This window comes from Delphinus delphis, chromosome 15 (genome assembly GCF_949987515.2).
Source record: "Delphinus delphis chromosome 15, mDelDel1.2, whole genome shotgun sequence".
Classification (NCBI taxonomy): Eukaryota; Metazoa; Chordata; class Mammalia; order Artiodactyla; family Delphinidae; genus Delphinus; species Delphinus delphis.
The window spans coordinates 1,051,816-1,075,190 of record NC_082697.1 but is presented as its reverse complement, the minus strand read 5'-3'; the positions used below and the strand labels follow the sequence as shown (position 1 = coordinate 1,075,190).

The following is a 23,375-nucleotide window of genomic DNA, read 5'->3' as shown; positions in this document are numbered from 1 at the left end:
TAGGGGCCGGGACCTGGGTCCCCTTTTCATGCTCTCCCCACAGCTCCTGTCCTGTGGGGAGGGGGATAGACAAACTGGAAGTCACTCGCTGGGGTGGGGGTGGGACATAGTGTCATCAGGTCCTCGTCCAGACCGTTACGGGGCTCAGGTTCAGGTGGAGAAGCTTGGGGCGTGAAGTGAGAAGTGGACCCCATCGGAGCAGTCCTTGGGGGCCGGATGTCTGTGCCAGCAGTGGGGCCTGGGAACGGGAGGGCAGGCAGCTCGGGCCCACCTGACCCGCAAACTTCGGGGAGAGTGATGGCCCAGAACAGGTGGGCAGTGACACCGGACTGACCGGTGGACGTGAGGCCAGCCTCGTGGCCTCTCCCCAGGCCACCGTGGCTATCTGGGTTCGAGGCAGGGGCCGCTCTCCAGGGGGAGGGTGTTTCCGGGCAGCAGGTGGGAGGGTCTGCACAGAGCTGGGAGTGAGTTTGTAAGGGCGGGGGCGGGAGGGGGGGTTCCAGCCGCTTCCCAGCCAGGCTTCCTCTGAGTCTGGCCCGGCAGCGCAGGAAGGAGAGGGCTCCGGGCGGGAGGTGCCTTGGAGGTAGGGGTGGGGTGAAGCTGCGTGCCCTACACCCAGCCCCGCACTGCATCTCTGAGGATGTCCTGAGATGACTCTGACTTGGCGGGAAGGCTGGAACTCGGGGGATCCTCTTGGCCCTTCCTGATAGAATCCACCCTCCCTTTGGAGGGTGTGGCCAAGCCTGACGAGCAGCCCACAGCTGAACCCAACGGGGACGGGAGGTTTTAACTGTTTCGGTTAGCTGCATGCTCCCTCCTGGGCTAATTCCCGTCATCTCAAAAGTTCTGAGCTCTCACCTGCAGAAACGAAGCTCATCCTAAAGCAGCGTTTCCCAGGGAATCCTAAAGCCTCAGACGCCTGAGGCGGGGCTGGGATTCCGGGCATTCAGTGGCTCTGCAGGTGACCTGGATGTTTGAGTGTCCCCGGGGGCTGCCCTTTACCCCGCTGTCCCCATGCGCTCCCGGGGTGAAGCAGAGCGTGCCCAATCTGGCAACCGCTGGGCTGCCAAGGCTTGTGAGAAACGGGAACGGCCCACGCCCGCCTCAGGGCTCCTGCTCGGGCCTCAGGACCACGGTGGGCCTTCCTTCCTCTCTGCAGGGCCCCCGCTTGGCTCTCGGGGGCGGGGCCGGGTGAGAGTCCGGCCTTTGCCACTGCTGGTTCACATGAATGGACCACTCAGTACAGTTAAAGTTTGGGGAGAGGGCCCTGTGGGCAGCGTTCCAGCCTAGCAGGCATGGCCCTAGAGTCTCTTCTGCCCACGGCAGGGCCCCGGAGTGGGAACCGGGGCCGCGGTGGGCCCTGTCTCACCCCTGGCACAGGCGTGTTCACCCTCTCTGGGGGTCTTCCTGGGCCTTGGGCAGCCTGGGTCCCTCTCCGGACCCTGGGGAGGAGTATGGGACTCACCCACCCCGCTGACAGGACTGCCCCTTCTCCAAAGGAGCCCTTCAACGTGGGATTCTCCCTCTCCACACCCTGGTCGAGGACCAAGGGGAGAAAAGAGCCTCTTTCTTGCTTGCTAAAAGGTGCATGTGTGTACCTCACCAGTTCCAGGGTAATTTTAACTCAGAGGCTGGCCAAAAAAACGCCACTGGGTTTCTTTTCTTCCCCGACTGTCTCGGCAGGGAGGCGCGGGGCAGTGCAGAAGCCCCCGCCCACCCAGGTGGGCCCAGCTGAATGGGGGGCTTGTGTGAGGGCCAGTGGGGCGGGAACTGGCGTCCAGCCCACCGGCAGCCCCGCCCGCCGAGCCGAGCTCAGGCCGCTGCCACCCCGCCGGCTCCGCTCAGAGCGTGTGTGCAGCCATGGCCGGAGCCCCCGCTCTGGCCCTGCTCCTGCTTGGGCAGCTGCTGGCCGCCACCGTGACCGTGACCGGGGCGCAGGTGAGCGCGGGACCCCGGTGCGCTGGGTTCGCCTTGGAAGGCGGCTGGGGTGGGGGTCCGTGGCTCTGAGGTCTGCGTTGAGCAGCACAGCCAGGGGATAAGCTCCCCGCCTCACCCCCGGGGGCAGCGAGGGAGCCGGGGAGCCCGGGGCCCCGGGGACAGCGGGCACAGTCCTGTCGCCCCATAGCTTCCTCGCCATCCCCCGGCTAGCCTCCACGGACGCCAGGACACCTCGGAGATGCGCGCAGGGCCTGCCCCTCCTCACCAGGCAGGGTCCGGTGCCAGCGCTGTGTCTCCACCAGAGAGATACAATGTGGCCTTTGTTGCTTGCGGGGCTCAGCCCCGACGCAGCCCCTCCTGCCCAGGCGAGGTGGCAGGGGACACTGCCAAGGCCCTGGACAGGCCCTAGCTCTCCTCCAACCAGGGGGGACCCCCCCCCTGCCAGCGGGAGAGGGTGGGGATGCAGCTGCCTGATGACATTTCTCCATTTCAGAAAGTGGGACCTCGAGGCCCCCCCGGCCCCCGAGGACCACCTGGGAAGCCAGGCAAGGACGGCATTGATGTGAGTGTGTGGGCGGGGATGGCCGGGGAGCTTCTGCGGGGTTCTCGCTGCCGCCCCAACCTCCCTGAGCCCCAGTCCTGATGGAGAGAAAGCTAACTGCACCTCCCAGGGCTGGGGCGATGAGCCAGCGCCCCTGTGGGGAGTGAAACGGGACAAAGACGATCCTTGTTCCTTCTCGGGGGTGGACCCCCCGGGGACTGCCTCCCCAGGACGGGGGCGGGTGGCTCCATGGTGCTCTTGGGGCTGGAGGTGTGGGCACTGGGTGTGTGTCTCTGGGTCCCCAGAGGGGTCTGCACTCCTCGTTTCTGGGGGTAAAGGCTGTCCCTCTGGGTGGGTCTCGTTGGCGGCTACTAGAGGCTGGAGCCAGCCTTGGACGGGGCTGGGGCTTGGCTCTGCCCCAGAAGTGGCCTCCTCCAAGGGCGCCCCCGCCTAGGCGTGGCCGAAGCTCTATGGGAGGCAGATGAGACCCTGAAGGCTGCCCCCAGGACCCGGCGGGCTGAGAGCCCCCGACTCAGCCACGTCCGTGAGAGTCAGGGCCCTCCAGGCCTCTCCTCACCAGTATTGTTCCCTGGGTAGAACCTGCCTCCTTCTGGGTCCCCAGGGCCCTGCCTGGCCCTTGATGGTCCTGAGTCTCCCTCCCGCCACCCCAGCCGCAGGGCCGTCGCTCAGTGTGGCTGTATTGGGCCCTGGACCCAGGTGGCCTCCCCTCCTGGTGGGGCTGGGCACTTGGCGCCCCAGGGCTCCCCAGTCGTTCCCTCTGGGGACGTTTCCACTTAAAGCCTGGCCTGAAAGCCTCGGGTGAAAGATGTCAGAGCCAGTGGCCGTCAGGGTGGAGAGGGTGCCAGGGTGCCTTCCCGGTCCTCTGTGTGTCTGGAGGCTGCCACCTCCGACCGGGTTTCTGGAGTTTCTCAGGCAGGCGGAGAGGTGGGGCTTCATGACGCCTCCCACCGTTCCTGGGGTGTCCCTGTGCCCTCAAAGTGGGCTCAAATCCCCAGTCTGTCCAGCTCACCCCTCTCCCCACCACCTGCCTCTGCACCTGGCCCTAGAGGGGAGGTGCCTACAGGTGTGGATGATGGGGTGAGGGGCTCCATCCTGCCTCCTGGGGCCTCCTCTGGGGCCCAGCTCTGCTCCCCTGGGCGGAGCTTCCAGAGGACCCTTGGTCACGTGTGGGCGTCTCCCTCTCTGCAGGGAGAAGTTGGTCCTCCAGGGCTGCCTGGGCCCTTGGTGAGTGTCCTGGCTGCGGGGTGTGGGGGGAGGTGGGGGGAGGAGGCCTCCTTCTAGTCTGGAGGGGACGGGTGGGCCTAGAGCAGGGGGGTCATTGACACCCCTTCCCACCATGCTGGGCCCCGGGTTGCCATAGGGCGCCCTTGGAGCAGGGGCAGAGCGGGAAGAGGTGGGAGGGGTGTGGGTGGGACCCAGTGAGTCTCCGGGCAAGTGCCGGCAGGTCAGGGAAGAGGTCCGTGCAGACCTGCGCATCCAGCCCGCCAGAGGTCCCACAAGCGAGCCGTCCTGGAGCCGCTCAGGCCCTGGACTTGAGGGTCCCGGGCTCACGGAGGGGCCCACAGAGGGGCCCACTGGCCCTTAGCTGGGGAGGCCAAAGCGTCTGGGTGAGTGTCCTCCAGATGTGACCGAAGGAGGGGAGAGGGGCAGCTGGAGGGGTCAGGCCTCCTGGGGCCAGCAAGGGGAGGGCTGGGGCTCTGGTGAAGAGGGGCCCATCCAGGGCTGCTAGGTCGTGCCGCGCTGGAGGACGCTCTTCTCCTTGGTCAAGGCCAAGGCTCTGGCTGGAGCTTCGCCCACACCTCTGCCCTTTCCCTCCACAGGGACCGAAAGGGGCCCCGGGGAAGCCAGGGAAACCAGGAGAGGCCGGGATGCCGGGACTGCCTGGTGTGGATGTGAGTGTGCCGGCCCCTCCTTCTCCTCCCACGAGCCCCCCACTCCCCTCCCAGCCTGGACGGGTTCCATCCCAGCGCCCAGGAGTCAGATTTAATTGCTGTTTTCCAACTGGGCCAGCTCAAGCAGGAAAGCCAGGCCCAAGAGTGTCTCCGGATGTCCCCCGGCAGGGTCCCTTGGCCTTCATCCCATGCCTGTTAGTGTCTGGCCCCGTCTGCCAGACGCCAGCGCCAGCGCACAGGCGAGGTGAAAGTCCCGCCAGCTCTGGCTTCTCTGGGAACAAAGGCCCATTATCCAGACCCCTCCGAGCCCCAGGGTGCCTGCGTCAGGGGCTCCTCGGGAGCTTAAGGCCTGGCCCCAGGCCTGGGGGCTTCGCACACACTGGAGGGGATGTCAGAGGGGAACTCTCCTGCCCATTGGGCTTGCCCACTCCGGCAGGTGCTCCAGCCGCTGGCTTCCCACCAGGTGGGTGGTGGGTGGGGCCAGAGGGGAAGGTGCCCGGCCCGAGGGTCTTTCTGGCCTCTCTCAACAGGCTTTAGTTAGGGCGGAGCCCACGCCTGCTTCTTCCCCGAGAGGGCACGTCCTTCCCATGTGACCCCTCCATCCCTCCTTCCACCTCCCTCCCCAGGGTCTGACCGGGCACGATGGACCCCCTGGACCCAAGGGTGCCCCCGGAGAACGGGTAAGGCAGGCACCGCGTCCAGTGGCTTCAGCTCAGGGGCGAGGTCCCAGCCAGGGGCAGCCAGGCTGAGCACCAGCTGTCCACAGGCTGTGGGGTTCTGAGGGCAGCTGCTGTGACTGCACTGGCTGGGCCCCACCCCTGCCGTGGGGTGGAAGGGGGCTGGAGGGCATGAGGACACAGGGTGATGAGTGCCCCCTCGCCCCCTCTCGTCAGAGCTGTCCCAGCCCTCAGACCGTGCTGCGGGGGCTGGTATGGTTGGGGCATGAGCGGCCCCACATGCCCTCCTCCTCCTCTGGTGAGCTGCTGCCCCTCTCTCTGTGCCCACCCTAGGGGCCCACGGTCACCCAGCCTGTCCCCCGTGTCTGACCATTGTTCACCAAAACCCCCTTTCTGACCAACCAACTCCTCTCGTGGCTCCAAGTGCAAAGCTGAGACCGACAACTCCCTCCCTGTCCCCCCTTCGAGAAGTGACTGTCCCCCAGCCCTGGGGTGCAGAGGGCAGGGGGGCTGTGATGGGGGGAGGGCGCCAGGACGCAGCCCTGCCTTTGGGAACTGGGCTGTAGGAGTGTTCTGAGTGGGAAACAAGGAAGAGAGTGGCTGCTTTGATGTTTCCAAGGACGTTGGGGGAGTGGGGGAAAGTGGGGGAAGGGAGGAGGGGGGACTAGCTCCAGGCTTTCTGCAGGGAGCCTGGGGCACAGGAGGGGAAGGGCCTCCTGAACAAGGGCCCCATCCTTGGGATGCAAGGCAGCAAGAGGACCAGGAGGGTGCTGGGCGGACGGGCAGGCCACCAGCTGCTGGAGGTTTGGGGCTTCCTACTGTGGACCAAGGAGTCTGGAGGGTTTCCTGGAGGAGCCGGGCATCAGGCTATGCTGTGTGGCTCAGGTCACACCTGGCATGTGCCTTCCTGGTGGCCTGCAGTAGGAGGCTTTTCCTCAGGACTGCTGGTAAAGGACCAGTCCCAGGCCCCTGGGACATCAGAGGTCCCCCCGACCCCCTGTCGGTCTTCTATAAAACAAGAACCCCCTCCTCAGGGGAGATGGACTTGAGAGGGAAGGGGACAGGTTTGCAAACATAGGCGACGGTGCCTGGGCCCAGCCCACCCCTGATGCCCCCTTTCGTTCCGCAGGGAAGTCTGGGACCCCCAGGGCCACCTGGGCTGGGGGTGAGTACTGTCTTCTCCTCCTGGTGGGAGTTTGAGGGGCCCCAAAATGCCACGTGTGCTGCCCCTCTGCAGCTTCTCCTGGGGGTTGGTCCCTGGGCTGGGGGCCTGGGTGCTATCTGGGCTGTGCCTTCTCATCCCCAGCAACTCACCTGACAGCTCAGGGGGACGGGGTGGGTGCTGGGCGACCTCCTCCCGTCCCAAGCAAGCTCTGACCCCGTGCTTGGCATTGCAGGGCAAAGGCCTCCCTGGACCCCCCGTGAGTACTGATAACCCTCGTGCCCCACCCCCACCCCCGAGCATGCCCGCCACACCCCGAGCCAACATGGCGACCAGGTCCCAGACCAGGACTGGGGCAGGGGGGAGAGGGCAGGCTGGCCCTGTGTAGGGATATGGGAGCCTGGTCTGGACTCCCCGGGGATCCTCAGAGCTCCTTGGGTGCAGACCCCCAACTCTCACTTCTTACCTCCCCCAGGGAGAGGCAGGGGTGAGCGGCGTCCCAGGCGGAATTGGCCTCCGGGGCCCCCCGGTGAGTGTCTGCCAGGACTCCCCAAATGCAACCATGGGGGCGGCCTCCCCGCTTTCCTTCCCTTTTCCCTCCCCTGTCACCGCCTCCCTGTGCCCCTCCTCTCCCTCCCCCTCGCCCTCTTTCTTTTTTAAAATTTATTTATTTATTTCTGGCTGCATTGGGTCTTCGTTGGCTGCGCGCGGCCTTTCTCTAGTTGCGGGGAGCGGGGGCTACTCTTCGTTGCGGTGCGCGGGCTTCTGGCTGCAGTGGCTTCTCTTGTTGCAGAGCACAGGCTCTAGGCGCACAGGCCCAGTAGTTGTGGCGCACGGGCTTTGTTGCTCCGCGGCATGTGGGATCTTCCCGGACCAGGGTTTGAACCCGTGTCCCCCGCATTGGCAGGCGGAGTCTTAACCACTGTGCCAGGGAAGCCCCCCTCGCCCTCTTTCTTGGTGGGCCTTCGTGGCTGACACCCAGGACAGGGCAGCGCAGACCTCAGGACGCGCAGGGCTGGGGCGGGCCAGCACGGCAGCACTGGGGGTGCCCCCATAGGGGCATCTTCTCTCTGGAAGTCGTGGGGCCCCTCACTCAGGTCGGGGCTGGCCCTGCTCCGTCTAAGCCATCATCCCCCCCACAGGGACCCTCTGGACTTCCAGGCCTCCCTGGCCCCCCGGGACCTCCCGGCCCCCCTGTGAGTACTGGGCAGGGTTCTAGAGCCTCTCAGGAGGAGTCCCAGGCATGACGACTGCTTGGTGGGCTTGCCTTCCTGTCCCCAGGGTGCCCGTCCTCGGGCCCCCCATGCCCCCAGCCCCAGCTCCCATGTCCACGTCGAGAGTCCTGGCCACACCCCAGACGTGAGCCAAGTCCAGGCCGGATCCATGTGCCTCAGCTGACCCAGGGCTAGTGAGGCTCAGGCCTAGTGGCCACCCCGCCCCAAGGGCAGGTGGTTTCTGTCATTGTCACATGCCCTGCAAGGGGGGGGACCAGCAGTACCTGGCACTGGCCACGGAGGGATGAAGGGCCCCTGAGTCCCCAGGAGGTCTTGAGTGGGTGGGGGGAGGGAAGGGGGGGCCACGTCAAAACTGGCGTCTCTCTGTTCCAGGGTCGCCCAGGGGTCCTTCCCGAAGGCGTTACTGACCTTCAGGTGGGCACGTGCTGTCTTTGTGAAGCCCTTTGTCGGGGTGCCTGTCTTGGTGGGAGGGGCCCGTCTGGAGAGCACAGGGAGGCAGGGACGGGGGCCCCTAGGGACGGGTTCAGTGCCGGTGGCACCAGCTTTGGGTACAGTTCCCCCGAGCTGCCCCTCCCCGCCTCACCGGTCTACCCCGGCATGCGCAGCAGCACGAACTGAAGTCAATTTAAGCAGAATCACGTGTCGCCCCGCCCCGCCCCTCGGCACGGAGAGCGTGGCTGCGCTGGGGGCGCGGACGGGAGGTTTCCGCGTCACAAAAGCTTCCAGCCCGGAGTCTGGGACCCGCTTTTGGTTGTTGAGCTGTGTCTCCCGTCAGAAGAAAACAGCGACTTTGGAGGCCTGGGGCCTGTGGGCTTCGTTTGCACAGCTGTTCATGGGCCAGGCCAGCACCCGGCCTCCTCCTCGGAGCGGCTGGAAGTTATTAAAGGGAGAGCCTGGCCCAGCCCGTTTGCCCACTGGGGCCCCTGCTGCCCTTCTCTCCCCAGCCCGTGTCCCGAGTGCTTGACGGTTGGCGTTCTGAGGGAGGGTTTGGGGGTCCTCTGGAAAGAGGAGGACAGCTGGGGGAGGTGGATGGCACTGGCTCTGTGCCAGAGCAGCTGTGGAATGATCCAGACACCCCCATGCCGCCCCGGGCTCGCCGAGCCCCCAGGTGTGGAGCATGCGGCCTGTGCCCGAGGACCACGTGTCCCTCCCGGAGGCACCTCTGGCGCCGAGGGGACCCCCGAGCAGAGCTGGCTGCAGAGCCGGGCGCGTGATAAAGGCCCCTTTGTGCAGCCGGCGGCCATGACGCTGAATAGCTGCTTTGAACCTGCGCTGGGGCTGAGACATCGGAGCCGGCTATGAGGGGCCGGCGGCCGCGCTCTGGCTCTGCGGCCCCTCACCGCGCCCCACGGTGGCCCTGAATGAGGCCCTGTCTGGGCTCCCCAGGAGGCCCCCATGTGGCCCGAGCTCCCCTTCACCCACCCCAAATGGCCCATCTCCAGGCCCCTGGGTTCTGACCTCAGCACTGCCCCAGGTTTACTGGGAGGGGTCTGACCATTCTGTTTCCCAACAGTGCCCGGCCATCTGCCCGCCAGGCCCACCGGGGCCCCCAGGAATGCCAGGGTTCAAGGTGAGCGGCCACTGAGGGTTGACTCAGACCCCAGCTCACCTTCACACCCCTAGGAGGCGGCGGGGCCCCCGTGTGGGCGGAGGTCCGGGGGGAGGTGAGCGTCCAGAAAGCCTGCCCTGGTTGCAGGATTGTTGCGGGAAGCAAGGCGGGCTGGCCCCTGCCCTGCTGGGGGACCTCGCTCTGTCCCTGTCCCCCTTCACCGCGGTGACCCGCTGGGGACTGGGGGGGGCATTGAGAGAGGGCATGGGGGAAGGCTGGCCTCAGGCCCCCAGCCCCCTTCCCTGGCCCAACCCTTCTCCTCCCAACCGGGCCTCTGTTCCCCAGCTGGGCCGGTGGGCCAGGCAGGCCTTAACTGGCTCAGGGCCGCTTGTGGGGTCTGTACCGTCCACCCGCCGCTGTCTTTCAGGGACCCACCGGCTACAAAGGGGAGCAAGGAGAAGTCGGCAAGGATGGCGAGAAGGTGAAGGCGGCTGGCGGCTGGGTGGCGCCCGGGGGTGGCTGGGAGGCACAGGCACTTGGGGGCGTGGGGGCTGGGTCTCGGGCAGGGCTGGGGGTGTGTGAGGACGTGCTGGCTGCATCTCGGTGCCCTCTGACGGAGCAGCTTCTGTGCACGCCTCCCCTCGGGGCCCGGCTCTTAGAGGCGGGTGATTTGGGGCAGGGTCTCTGCACAGAGCCCGCAACACCTGGCCTCACACGGAAGCTCCCTGAGCTTGGGCGGGCCCGCTGCGGGCTGGAGAAGGTGGGCCTCAGCCCGGAGTGGCCCCCAGTAGTCCCTGCCACTGCCCTGGAGGGCATCTGGGCATCCTCACCCACAGGCTGTGGGCGAGGCTGGGTGCCCTCTAGCGCGGCGCGAGCCGCCAGACTGCCGTGTGAGCAGCAGAGGGGCTGGCCGCCGCCAGGAGGAGGTGTCTGGGGAGGGCGGGGGAGGACACGGGGCCACCCCTCTGGGCCTTGGGGGCTCAGCTCTGAAGTGGGGCGACGCCCCGCATGGCAAGGGCTCTGGCAGCGGGGTGGGGCCGTGGGCTCGGAGAGGTGGGGGAGAGCTCGGGGCTGATGCCACCCTCCTCTCCTGCAGGGTGACCCCGGCCCCCCTGGGCCCCCTGGCATCCCAGGCACCGTGGGGCTGCAGGTGAGTAAGGGGAGGTGTTGGACAGGTGAGGATGTGGGGTGGGGACAGTCCACCAACTCCCAGGACGGGAATCGGGTGCGGGTCCTGAGGCAGGGTTTTGGGGGATATACCAGAGCCCTTCAGCAGCTCCTGGGAGGTGTGCGGTCCCGGGGGCTGCCGGCCCAGGCCCTGCAGCTCCAGCTCTCTCCCTGCAGGGTCCACGGGGCCTACAAGGGTTTCCAGGGCCACTCGGACCCCCCGGGGACCGGGTAAGTCCACCAGCGCCCCGCTGCCTGGCCCTTGAGGGGCTGTGGGCCAGCCCGAGGTCAAGAGGTGGCTGGGGGCCACCTCCAGACGTTAGATGGGCCCCTTGAGCGTGGGTCCTCACCAGTGGCCACAGGTGGCCTGTGTGACTGCAGCCCTCTGGGCCTCCACTCACTGGATGTTTCCCAAAACCGGGGCCTGTGAAGGCTTTTGTGGCTTGGGCCCAAAGGGAATGGGAGAGGCAAACGGGACAGCAGGGGAGGCCTTGGCAAATGTGGGAGGGGGAGGGGCTTGGGGACCACTGGGGGGATGACGGGGGAGGGGCCTGCTGGGGGGCTGGGGTGGGGGGCTCCCGGCGGGCCTCTCCAGATGGAGCCGGGTGCTGGGGGATGCTGCCCAGGCTTCAGAGGAGAGGCTCAGGTGCCCCTTCTCCTCCACAGGGTCCCATCGGATTCCGAGGGCCCCCCGGGATCCCAGGAGCCCCTGGGAAAGTGGTACGTGTGTCTGGGGGTGGGGGGTGGTCCCGTGCAGGCCCAGGCTCTCTTCTCTCTTGCTCACTCTGACGCCTCCCCCAGCCCCACTGGGCTGCCCATCCCGTGGGCACACCTGGGGGGAATCACATGTGGCACACCTGGGCAGGTACCAGTGGACACACCTGGGGGGAGGGGGCGAGTCCAGAGTCAGCCCGTCCTTCGTGGGAGATTTGCGTTCTCTCTTTCCAGACATGAGGTGAGGTGTGGTGAGTGTCCCTCTGACCTCTGTGACCCTCAGCATCGTCACCCTGCTCTCCCACCTTCTTGAGTTAACTCTCTCCCCGTCCCCCCTTGTCATTGCAGGGTGACAGAGGCGAGAGGGGCCCAGAGGGGTTGCGCGGCCCCAAGGGCGACCTCGTAAGTGAGAGAGCCTGTGTTCTCTGGGTCCTTCCTTGGGAGAACCTGATCCACAGGGCGGGTGGGTGGTGGGGGATGGACGGTAAGTCCAGGGAGGCGAGGGGCAGCTGCCCTCTCCTGCGGGTGGGGGGGAGCCGCTGGACAGTGCCAAGCTGGGCCTGGGGGTCCCAGCCCTCCCCCTGCCCAGGCAGCTCCCCCAGGAGTCCCCCGGCCTTGTTGCCCCCGTGGCTCCTTGAAGCTACTGTCACCTCGGCAACCCCTCTCCGGAGCAGCAGGGCAGGGTCCGGAGGACCACACTTCTGAGTGCGCACCCTGGCCCCTGACATCCGTCAAGAGGCCCCGGGCGGTGGGGCCTGACCTTGGGCCGAGGATGCCCAGCTGTGAGATGCAGTAACAGAGCCAACGACTCTCGGGTTGAGCAGAACATAAGTGAAGCCGAGAGATAATTCAGCATCTCACGGAATGAAGTGACCGTCTCTGAACCATCCCATCTTCCCCCCGCCTGAGCCTAGCGGCCGGAGGTCCAGGAGGCGGCCATGTGATGCTGCCGCATCCACGGGACCCTCAGCTCCCGGGGTGACGGGCCTTTTCCCCTGGGGGTCGGACCCGGCCTACACAGCTGTCCCCGGCCCAAGCTCAACACCTAGAAAGTGGGGCGCACGGCGTGTCTAAGGCTCCCGGCCTACCTCCCCCGCCCCCCTCCCCTGGACCTAGTGAGGTATCTGGAAGGAGCAGTCCCGATGGGCCTAACTGCGGTCCCTTGCCTGTCTTTCAGGGCAGGCCTGGTCCTAAAGGCGTCCCTGGCATGTCCGGGCTGGTCGGAGAGCCGGTGAGTGCCCGTGGATGCCAGCATAGGGGCGGAGGGGGCTCTGCCGGCCCCTTGCTCCCTGCCCTTTGCACCTGCTTCCCCGGGAGAGTCGTTCTCCTCCCACGGCCCTGGGCTATACTTGGGCCAGCTGCGCGGGCCACTGGCCCTCCCTTGTTTCGCTCTGCTGTCGCCTTCTGGAAATGCCTAATTTGTGGGTGAAGGGCCCGCACACTTGCGTTTTGCCGGAGGCCACGGAATCTTTTGCCGTCTAGACCACACAGAGGTAGAGGGTCTCGGGCTGAGCTCATCTGCATTCCAGGGGCACGTGAGGGTGGTGGGGGACTGGGTGGCACAGGTGGGGGGCATTCTGAGGGTCCTGAGTACTGGCCCTCCCCACCTGTGCCCCCTCATCCCTGCTATGTGCCCATACCCAGCCCAGACCCCCACTTCCTCCTGGCCCCCTCCCCATCCTGGCCCTAGAGGATGGGCCCCTGGGAGGCCACCTGGGGTAGCACAGCCTGGCAGTGGGAGGCTGAAGGAGGGGAGGGAGGGACCCCAGCTGCTCTCCTGGCACCTTCCCAGCACACGGCTGTCTCTGAGATTCCAAAATTAGTCAAGCCTCTAGGATTCGGCAGGCCTGAGCCCAAATCCTGGCTCCCAAGCCTCAGTTTCCCCGTCCGTAAAGTGGGCACAGCAGAACTTCCCTGGGGCGCATGAAGAGTCTGGGCGGACGCGGGACGCGGGGGGCAGCGTGTGGTCTGGGTGCATCCTCACCGCCCTCATCTGCACCATCGGAGGGCAGCAGGTTACTACCTGCCCCCTGCGCCCAGGAGGGCAGACCTAGTGCAGGGGGCTGGGGAAGGGAGGGGCTGGGGAAGGGGGGGGCTGGTGGGCGTGGTCTGGAGGGTGACCAGGCTGATTGCCCACTGGGCCTCACACCATCCGCTGTCCCCAGGGCATGCCAGGCAAGGATGGCCGGGACGGTGTGCTGGGACTCGATGGCGAGAAGGTTGGTACTGGCTGGCGCTCTGCAGGGGAGGAGGGGTCTGCAGGGAGTTCAGCCTCCAGGGCCTCAGCACCCCATGTCCCCCCAAACTCCCACAGGGAGAAGCTGGTCGCAATGGTGCCCCAGGAGAGAAGGGTCCCAATGGGCTGCCGGTGAGTGCATGGGGCTCCTGCCATGGCCCCAGGGACAATGCCAGTGGTCTCCTCCCGTGGGTTCCTGAGTGGGGGCGCCTGCAGGGGGCTGTGCATCAAGGCCGGGGAGGCTGCAGGAGCCCCTCACCCTTGGGGGGTGCTCTGCCTCTGGTCTTGTATGCTGACCTCTGACCTCTGACCTGCAGGGTCTCCCTGGACGAGCAGGGTCCAAGGGTGAGAAAGGAGAACCGGTAGGTGGCTTCTTTCTTCTGGGGAGGGGAGCGGGGAGGGGAGGGGAGCGGGGAGGGGAGGGGAGGGGAGGGGGAGGGAGAAAGGGGGAAGCGGGTAGGCCGCAGCCTGGATCCTGGGCAGAGGGATGTGGGCAGAGCTCACGCAGGGCTCCCCCCTCCCCTGCAGGGCAGAGCTGGAGAGCTGGGCGAGGCTGGCCCCTCAGGAGAGCCCGGTGTCCCCGTGAGTATCTGCAGCCCTCACCCCCAACCCAAGTGTGCGCGGACCCCGCTGACACCCTCTGTCCCCCTCCCCGAGTGTAGGGAGACGTTGGCGTGCCCGGGGAGCGTGGCGAGGCTGGCCACAGGGGCTCAGCGGTGAGTCGGGGGAATGAAGCCTGGGGTGGGGGTGGGCCTGGAGCCACAGCCGAGGGGCCCCCTTTTCTGTGTGGGCTGCGGTGGCATTCTGGGTGCATGAAGGGGCTGAGCCTGTGAAAGCTGGGACACGGTGGTGGCCAGGCTCGAGCTGTCCTGTCCTTGAGACCTCTGTGCTGAGGAAGCAAAGTCCCAGCACCCAGCCGGCCGAGGGAGCACCCACCTGGGGCCTGGGAGGTGTGGTGGAAGCACCCCGCCTCTCAGCCCCACCATAGACCAAGATAAGGAAGACATCGGCATCGGTGCCCCACGCCAAGTCCGACTGACGCACGGGGCCCGAGGGCATGCCTGACCTCTGCGACCCCCAGCTGCCCTCCAGGATCCCTCCCACCTCTTTCCCCAGTAACTGGGCCAGATGGCTGGGGACCAGCTCCTGTGTCTGCCCAGCCCCTGCGGGGGAGGCGGAGCTGGATTCACACTCTCTGTCTGTCTTTCAGGGGGCTCTGGGCCCGCAAGGCCCCCCCGGAGCCCCTGGTGTCCGCGGTTTCCAGGTGGGTGAGGTCTGCGCCCAGGGAGCCCAGGTGGGCCAGCCGGGCTGGGGAGGGGCCTCCACTGGGCTCCCTGTGGGGGCTGACGCGCTGCGTCCTTGTCTGTAGGGCCGGAAGGGCAGCATGGGAGACCCTGGCCTGCCCGGCCCCCAAGGCCTCCGAGGTGGCATGGGCGACCGGGTAAGTGGCTGTCCTAGCAGGGGTGTCCTGCTCCTGCACCCCACCCACAGTCCCACGGGACACACAGCGGCGCCACGTCAGCAGCGCCCAGAGGCACCTCACACCATGGGTGCGCAGTAGTCGGGCACTGTGGGTGTCCCTATTGTCCCATGATATTTGGGACACAGAGGGCCCCAGTCTGGGTGACCGGGGGCCCCGGGAGGAGGCTGTGGGCTGTGTCTGGGCTCCGGCCTAGCCGCGCTACACCAGGTCCCAGGGGAACCTCAGGTGCCTTCCTTGGCCGTCCGTCCACCTGCTGGCAGTGACAGGACCCAGGAGCTGCCATCTCTGGCGCCCCTTCATCCCGGGCTTGGTGGGCCACAGAAACCACGGCCTGGGGCTGGGACAGTGGGCCCTTCCTCAGCCTTCAGGCCAGAAATGCCAGGGGTCAGGGGCATGCCAAGGGCACCAGGGCCTCCAAGAGGTAGCGAGAGAGGCCCTGGACACTGCGCCCGTCCCCGTGGGGGCGAGGGGCCGGTTACTGTATCCCCTGCCACCCCGGTCACCCTCGCCTGCACTTTGAGGTCACAGGGAAGTTTCCCTCTCTGGACCCTTTGGGCGGGTTCTTCCTCGCGCTGCCATCTGCGCCGATGGACAGTTTTTATTTTAGCATTTTAGGGGTGATTGTGGCAGTTCCCAGACAGGCCCCAATCCCGCAGCCCCCCGGGAAGGTGATCCCCGATCCCGCAGCCCCCCGGGAAGGTGATCCCCGATCCCGCAGCCCCTGGGAAGGTGATCCCTAACCCGCAGCCCCCCGGGAAGGTGATCCCCAATCCCGCAGCCCCCCGGGAAGGTGATCCCCGATCCCGCAGCCCCCCGGGAAGGTGATCCCCGATCCCACAGCCCCCCGGGAAGGTGATCCCCGATCCCGCAGCCCCCCGGGAAGGTGATCCCTAACCCGCAGTCCCCCGGGAAGGTGATCCCCGATCCCGCAGCCCCCCGGGAAGGTGATCCCCAATCCCGCAGCCCCCCGGGAAGGTGATCCCCGATCCCGCAGCCCCCCGGGAAGGTGATCCCCGATCCCACAGCCCCCCGGGAAGGTGATCCCCGATCCCGCAGCCCCCCGGGAAGGTGATCCCTAACCCGCAGTCCCCCGGGAAGGTGATCCCCGATCCCGCAGCCCCTGGGAAGGTGATCCCTAACCCGCAGCCCCCCGGGAAGGTGATCCCCGATCCCGCAGCCCCCCGGGAAGGTGATCCCTAACCCGCAGTCCCCCGGGAAGGTGATCCCCAATCCCGCAGCCCCCTGGGAAGGTGATCCCCGATCCCGCAGCCCCCCGGGAAGGTGATCCCTAACCCGCAGTCCCCCGGGAAGGTGATCCCCAATCCCGCAGCCCCCTGGGAAGGTGATCCCCGATCCCGCAGCCCCTGGGAAGGTGATCCCTAACCCGCAGCCCCCCGGGAAGGTGATCCCCAATCCCGCAGCCCCCCTGGGAAGGTGATCCCCAATCCCGCAGCCCCCCTGGGAAGGTGATCCCCAATCCCGCAGTCCCCTGGGAAGGGGATCCACACGAGCTTGGGCTCTGACTCGGCAGCTCGCGGCGGGAAGCTGCCCTGGGATCGTGTGAGTGCAAACGCCGCACGATCCAATATTTTCCGGTGGTGCCGAGCCCAGAGGCCTTGCTGTCCGGCAGCAGGGCCCGTGAAACAAGCGTGCACCCCACGTGGGGCGAGGCTTCGAGCCCCTAAAAAGATGAGGGCTCCACAGGAGGATCCAGCACACGTAGGGGCCAGGATGCCAAACGTCCGGGAAGGAGGCTGTTTCCACAGCAGCCCGGGTGCCCCCAGCTCATCCTGGCTCCACAGCGGGTACGGGTCGCCCAGGGATCCCTGTGGTTTCTTTAACGCTGAGCCTTTCTCTGCCCAGGGCTCGGGAGGAGCTGCAGGCCCAAAGGGCGACCAGGTAAGCGACCAGTGGTCAGGTCAGCTGTGGGCTGCCCGCTGTCTTCAGGGCTGGGGGGCATCCTTCTCATCTCTCCCATCTCCCTCCCTCTCCCGCCGCGCCCCCCAGGCTGACAACTCTGGGCACCCAGCCGGACCCGGGACCAGTTGGCTCCTGGGTACAACGGGGGACGCCTGTGGCCTGGGCGGCTCCTCTGGGACCCTCAGAGTGGGGCGTGTTCCCTGCTGGCCATCTGGGTTCCAGGAGCAGATTAGAAAAGTGTTTGTTCTCCAGGCAGCACCTTCTCTCTGGGGGGCCCAGGAGCAGGGGCGGGGGCGGTGGCGCAGCTCTGCTTCTGACCCCCCGGGAGCAGCAGGAGGACCTAGAAGAGGCTAAACCCACCCGAGGCTCTGCTTACTGTCTGCTTGGTGCCTGGGCCGGGGTCGGGGTCTTGGGCACCGGCTCCCACCACGGTTGGAGGACGGCAGCGTGGACAGTTCTGCAACCTTGAGCTGTGTCGTTTCAGGGCATCGCGGGCGCCGACGGCCTTCCTGGGGATAAAGGAGAACTGGTGAGTATGACTAAGTCGGCCTCACTTTCGACGACAGAACTCACCACGTTCGGGGTGGGGGCTGGGCAAGGGAAGCGTCTGCAGGTCCAGGCTGGGGTGGGCCGAGCTGAGGACCGAGGCGCAGGGGACGTCCTGGCTGCTGACTGGCCCCTAAGGCAGGAGGTGGCCCCAGGCCCGGCTCTGGGGTTTTCTACCCCCTCCTGTGCTCCATCTGTGTCTCCAGCATGAACTAGCCAGCGTTGAGACTGAGCTACAGAAAACGCTGCTTCCACAGAGCTAAACCTCAGGTCGAGTTTAGAATAAAAGCCTGACGGAGTTCGTCGACAGAGCCACACCTCGGGGGCTGAATGAAACGGAACAGTCAGGGGGTTTGGGGATGAAGATCTTCGTGGCTCCCAGTGGTGAGGGTCTCCAGTTCTGTGACTGAGCCCTCCTCTGAGTCTAGAGGAGACGGAAAGGGCTCAGCCCCAGGGAACCTCGTCTCCAGCACAACCTTGTAGCCCAGAGCCAACTTTTCCCAGCTTGAGCTGAGACGGTCTCAGTCGTGTGCGCGAGTGTCCTTCATCTGGTGAATTCCTAGATGACCTTGACACACGGGACCCTGGGAACAGCCCCCCGACCTGCTCCATCCCTGCCTGCGAGGCGGGCAGTGCCCCTCACACTGTGCTCTCAGCGACTTACCACTCAGGCTGTCTGAGCTGAAAAGCCTGGCCCCTCCATCTCCCTCCGGCTTCGAGGGGGGCCACCAGCTGTGGCCCTGGGCCGTCTGCTGTCTGGTTGGGGCCCAGTCCCTGTCCCCGTCCTGCCAGGCAGCCTCTTGAGGTCACAACTGGAGAAGGGGGAGCCTTAGGCACAGAGACCCTCAGCTCTGCAGGAGGGAGGAGATATGGGGACATATGTGTATGTATAACTGATTCACTTTGTTATAAAGCAGAGACTAACACACCACTGTAAAGCAATTATACTCCAATAAAGATGTTAAAAAAGATAAAGAATGGGAACAAAGTACACATGGATGAGAAAAAGGACTATGCCGCTGGAGCGCCCTTTAGGGAAAATAAGGTTAAAAACTCAGTAGCTATAATACAACCTCAGCCACATAAAACGAAACCGAGAATAAGAGGAGTGACCACTGTGGCCATCGTGACACCATCAGAGGCAGCTCCAGGGAATGACTTGCTTTTCTCTTCCGTCCCCAACTAATAACCGGCTAGGCTGGTTCCTGGGGAAGTAATTCCCACCAACTAACAACACGCAAGTAATTAAAACGCACATCTTCCCTTCTGCTCTTTTGCAGGGTCCCAGTGGCCCTGTCGGACCCAAAGGAGAGGTGAGTGCCCGGTAGAGGCTGGCTCCTCGGGGCCCCCGGGCCAGCCCCGGGGCCCTGACGGCCGTGCAGATCTCAGAGGCCTGCTCTGGTCCGAAGTCAGGAAACTGTCGGCCCTTCTTCTCCCAGAGGGAGAAGCCCATGCCCTGACCCACCCCTTCCTGCTGTTTCCCTCTAGTCCGGCAGTCGAGGGGAGCTGGGTCCCAAGGGCATCCAGGGCCCCAATGGCACCGGCGGCATAGACGGCGTCCCGGGCCACCCTGGCCCCATGGGCCTCCAGGGCGTGCGAGGAGTGCCCGGCATCACTGGGAAACCCGGAGTCCCGGTACGTGTCCCTCTCTGGGGCCAGCACTCACTGGTGTCGGGCTTTTCCTGGATTTAGATCAACTCTCTTCTAGATGATCAAGGTTACTTTGCAGAGTGTGATAGTGGGGGTGCCTCAAGGAGATGCCAGCGTGCCCCCAATACGATGATGGATTTTGGGGTGAATTCCAGGGCAAAGAAGCCAGCGAGCAGCACATCAGAGAGCTGTGTGTGGGGATGGTCAGCGGTGAGTGCCCTCTGTCCCGTCCCATCCCGCCCACGGCCCCGCCCCTGGAGCTGCAGCCCCTCCCACCCCCAGCCCCATCCTCGCCTTCACCCCATCCCCACACAGCCTCACCCTCCACCACCTTCCAGCCAAGCCACGCTCCGGGCTGGCCTACCGCCCGCGGTCCTCGGGGTCTGCACTGGAGGGGGGCCCCTCCCCGCAGGGTTCACCGCGGTGCCTGGTGCACGGGGCATGTTCTAAATGTCTGCTCAATGAAGTGGTCACAAGGGTCAAATAATCGTGCCCTTTCAGCTCTTTTGGCCTCTCCGAGTCATGAGCTCTTTAAGGAGCTCTAGGGCTGTGATTCACTCTTTGGGTCACCGAGGACTGGACAGCATTTAACATGTCTCCAAAGCGGTTAAAGCCCTTTTCAATCCATGAACAAACTTCCTTTGAAAGGCAGTATATTCGCGCTTTACGTAACACCCTTCTGATGAACAGATGTCTGATCTCTGTTTTCCAAAAGAGCAAATCGCACAGCTAGCCGCACACTTGAGGAAGCCCTTAGCACCAGGGTCCATCGGTCGGCCGGGTCCCGCTGGCCCCCCCGGCCCCCCGGGGCCCCCAGGCTCCATTGGTCACCCCGGGGCTCGAGGGCCCCCTGGATACCGCGGTCCCACCGGAGAGCTGGGAGACCCCGGACCCAGAGGTGAGTGCAGTCCACCCACCACGCGGCCACACGCCAGAGCCCCCAGCCAGTACCCCAACCATGAAATCTACCCCCACCACGCAGAGAGGCTCCCCTGCGGGGACAGGGCGGGGGAAGAGACCCAGAGGGGAAATGGGCCCAGAGTCACCTGGCCTTCAGCCAGGGTCCTTCTGGCCTTGCCGATCCATGTCTGACACACACGTCTGAGCTGCCTGGGGGGGGCCCACTCCCCTCGCCTCCCCTCCCCTCGCCTCCCCTCCCCTCCCTCTGGGTCCACGGGCTCATCTAGAAAAGCCCTGGGAGGTTGAGCCGTTGCTAGAAGCCGCCTCGGGTACAGCCCTTCATGCTTTCAGGCCCAGCTCAGTTAATTCCTTATTAAACCCACGGGTGTGACAACGTTTTTCAAAAAGTGATGGTTTTCTCAAATACCGTTAGAATAACATTTGGGGGAGGAGGGTTGAGAAGAATGTGAGGAATGAACGCACAGGAGCCCCATTTGTACGTAACAGCACTTCCCTTCATGAAAACTGGCATGTGTGACCATTTCTGTGGCAAAAGACAAAAATTATAAATCAAAAATCCATTTTAAGGACTGTAACGAACTCGGGACGAGTTGAAACGAGGTGAGAATCTTGATCCCACGCAGGGGTGCCATTGTAGGGCTGCCTGGTGCCCAGACAGGGAGCTGTTGGCCACTAACCTTTTCCAACAAGGCCTTTAACACTTAGTTCATTTTACATTCTAACCGTTTGCCCCTGCAGCCGGCCTGCCCCCAGGCAGCTAGCCTCACGGCCCCTATTCAGGATTTAAAGTTCGCGATTGCAATTTGTTCCAAACTTATTGACCAAATAATTTTCTGTTTCTGAAAAACAGCTTAAGAGAAAAGTTTCCAAGGGAAACTTACTTCTGTGAGCTCCTTTTGTCCTCTGTGAGGTTAAGTTAAAATACCTCAGCAGACGAAAATGCTTCCAGAATTAGAGGTATCATTTCATTACTGTTAAGACGCCGGGAGATTGAATAGTTTTCAACACTAGAGGGCAAACGTGTCCAAGGCACCTTCTCACCCCGTCCCAAGTTTACCATCAGACATCTCCCTGTTGTCTTGGAGACGTGTCTGAGTTCTGCCCGTCCCTGGGCCATCTACGCCAGTACAGTCTGCGGGGGGGGGGACGGCTGTCCTCAGAGAAAGACCAAACAAGGTTTTCCCTAAATAGGGATCTGAATGCCTTTAAGACTTTTGAAAATAAAATTCAAAAATAGCATTGATCACTTTAGGGGGTCTCAGAAAAACGGCCCAGAATTCAGGGGAGGCCACCGCACGGCGCGGGGTCAGCGTGTTCCCTGGGGCGCCTGCCTCGGGGTGGGGATGACCGAAGGTTATTGTTTGAATTAAACGAGAATATATACTGTAGGTCTTCAGGCAGAAGCCACTGTCAGGGCTGGGCTTCCATCTCCCCCCGGGGACCCAGCAGATGGGGGACTGCTCTGGAGGCTAGGAAAGCCCAGGCCCCACGGGAGGCCCCGACTGCCCGGCCCGGGGGCTCCTGATCCTTTGTAGAAGGTGTGTTACCCTCTGCGATGGGAAAAGTGACAAACACCAACGGAAAGGAAACTGGTGTCACTGCTTTTACCATCAGGCAGGACAGACCGCGCCCAACAGTGCTGCTCGCCTCACTGAGCGTCACTATGTTGACAAGAGGCTCAATTTTCCAAGAACATCACTCAGGATAAGCTGTCTGCGGCCAGCATCACACAAAGCACAGGCCGACAAGCGGGCCCTCGTAGCAGGGCCTCGGCTCCCCTCCCAGAGACCAAAACCAGCTGCAGGTGGAGGAGGAGAGAACACAATTCAGGGGACGTTTCAAAACACCTTAGATAATTTGTCAAAAATCACATTGAACATAGGGCTACAGGACAAACACTCAGCTGTTTCACAGGCATAAATATTGTGAACAAACTAAAGGTCCAAAAGTGCAGCTCTGAGGCCGGCGAGTCACGCGGGTGGGTGCACTCTGTCAAATCCATCCAGCCCGACGCTGCTGGGTGTCCTTTTCTCAACGTTTTTGATCCGGTAGACAGCTTAGGAAGCAGGCGCCCAGCTTGCAGAAAGGCAGGACCGCACACTCGCCGGCAGCGGAAGTCTGTCTCTGAACCTGAATCGGGGCTTCCAAGCAAATGCGTGTGTCACTTGCCCTTGACAGGAAACCAGGGGGACAGAGGAGACAAAGGCCCAGCTGGCGAGGGCCTGGACGGGCCTGACGGAGACCAAGGGCTCCAAGGTATGAGGCCGCTGTCACCTATGTTACACAGGCACCTCTGGGTGCCGAGCACGTCTCCCCTCTTCTGAGGGAACTTTTCTCCTGACGATGCACCCTTAAAGGCCAGGTTAGGGACTGTTTTAACGACCCTTTAATCAGATCGCCCTGTGTCTGTTTTAGTTCAGGAGTTTCAGTTAAATTCTATCCAACTAAAGCCATCGAGTATCTATTTCAGTTAAATTCGAACAGAATTTTCTCTTAAGTGACCCACACGTACCCTGGATATTGGCACTTTTCATGCTGAATATAAACACTTTGCCGAGAGGGAGGACGGCAGCCCCAGCCGCGTTCCATCCCGAGCCTTCTCGGGGGCTGCCCCGGGGCCGCCGCATCCGCACACACGTCCCGGGAGCAAACACACACCTGTCGGCACAGCTCCTCGCTCACTCCACCCCTCCCCGCACCCCCAGCTCCTGGTTTCTCCTCTGCCGTCCACCTGCCCAGGTGCCCACCACCTGGGGGGGCGGGGCTTTCTGTCTCACACCTAGTCCATTCCCACGCTTACCACCAGCACCGTCAGCATCCCCCTCACTCACCCCAGACCCATTCCTCACATGGCGCCAGCTGACTCTTCTCAAGTCTGAGCTGCCCTGCTTAGGACAGAACCCAGACTCCTGCGCCCTGGCCTCTGCCCTCGTCCTTCTCCGGCCTGAGCGCGCCTCCCCTGGGCCCCTCCCAGAGTTAAGAAACGAGCTACAGAAACACAAGACTTGGGTTGGCTGAACGGACACACCACTGATGTCCTCTCTCTGTGTCTCCACTCACCTTCCTGGTGTGTCTCAAGGACCGCAAGGCGTGCCCGGTGTTGGCAAAGATGGCCGCGACGGGGCCCACGGAGAGCCTGGGCTCCCTGGCGATCCTGGCCTTCCCGGTGCTGTTGGCGCTCAGGGGACCCCCGGCATTTGCGACACCTCCGCCTGCCAAGGAGCCGTGATGGGAGGGGGCGGGGAAAAATCAGGTTCCAGGAGCTCCTAAAACACAACTTCAGGAAGCGAGTGAGGAAGCGATGCCGACTGAAGCAGCCAGCTGTGCCAGGGCCCCGCGGGGAGCAGCAGTGTCCTGGCATCAATGGTCGGAGACCGCCGTGCCGTCCAGCGAGGCCTGCCCCTCCTGTCCTCAGCGGCAGCGACTGGACACTTGGTCCCCGAGAGCGTCCTTCATCGAGCTGCTGTCAAAGCGTTCTGTCTCTACGTGTATTTACAATGGTCCATTCGGCTGTAACATCATACCTCAGACCCAGGCCTATGTAATAAAATCATCAACCCAACGTTTCAGACGGATCTCGGGTGCACATAGAGGAAGGTTTGTGCAATTTCACGAGAGAAAAAAATACTCAGCAACTTGTTTACATGGCATTTGTGTAAAGGCTAAGATATCATTTCAATAAAATGATATACGAAATCTTCAGATTAATGACTGGCCACAGTA

At 64.0% G+C, this 23,375-nt stretch overlaps 1 protein-coding gene across 1 annotated transcript; it reads left to right on the top strand.

Moving 5' to 3' along the window:
- The first annotated feature begins 1,860 nt into the window (after positions 1-1,860).
- On the top strand, positions 1,861-23,367 carry COL9A3 (collagen type IX alpha 3 chain). Its single transcript, XM_060033293.1, has 32 exons — positions 1,861-1,938; positions 2,432-2,500; positions 3,689-3,724; positions 4,321-4,392; positions 5,019-5,072; positions 6,199-6,234; positions 6,467-6,490; positions 6,707-6,760; positions 7,374-7,427; positions 7,839-7,880; positions 8,980-9,036; positions 9,443-9,496; positions 10,112-10,165; positions 10,360-10,413; positions 10,849-10,902; positions 11,245-11,298; positions 12,074-12,127; positions 13,062-13,115; positions 13,211-13,264; positions 13,450-13,494; positions 13,661-13,714; positions 13,795-13,848; positions 14,343-14,396; positions 14,502-14,573; positions 16,479-16,514; positions 17,020-17,064; positions 18,362-18,394; positions 18,570-18,716; positions 18,887-18,941; positions 19,447-19,629; positions 21,831-21,908; positions 22,732-23,367. The coding sequence occupies exons 1-32, from the start codon at positions 1,861-1,863 to the stop codon at positions 22,920-22,922; spliced, it is 2,055 nt and encodes a 684-aa protein (XP_059889276.1). The 3' UTR covers positions 22,923-23,367.
- Positions 23,368-23,375: the final 8 nt, after the last annotated feature.

Coding starts and splice junctions, on each gene's coding strand:
- COL9A3 (XM_060033293.1), top strand. CDS start 1,861: ATGGCCGGAGCCCCCGCTCTGGCCCTGCTCCTGCTTGGGCAGCTGCTG. Junction 4,393..5,018: donor CGGGACTGCCTGGTGTGGAT/GTGAGTGTGCCG, acceptor CTCCCTCCCCAG/GGTCTGACCGGGCACGATGG. Junction 13,849..14,342: donor CTGGCCACAGGGGCTCAGCG/GTGAGTCGGGGG, acceptor TCTGTCTTTCAG/GGGGCTCTGGGCCCGCAAGG.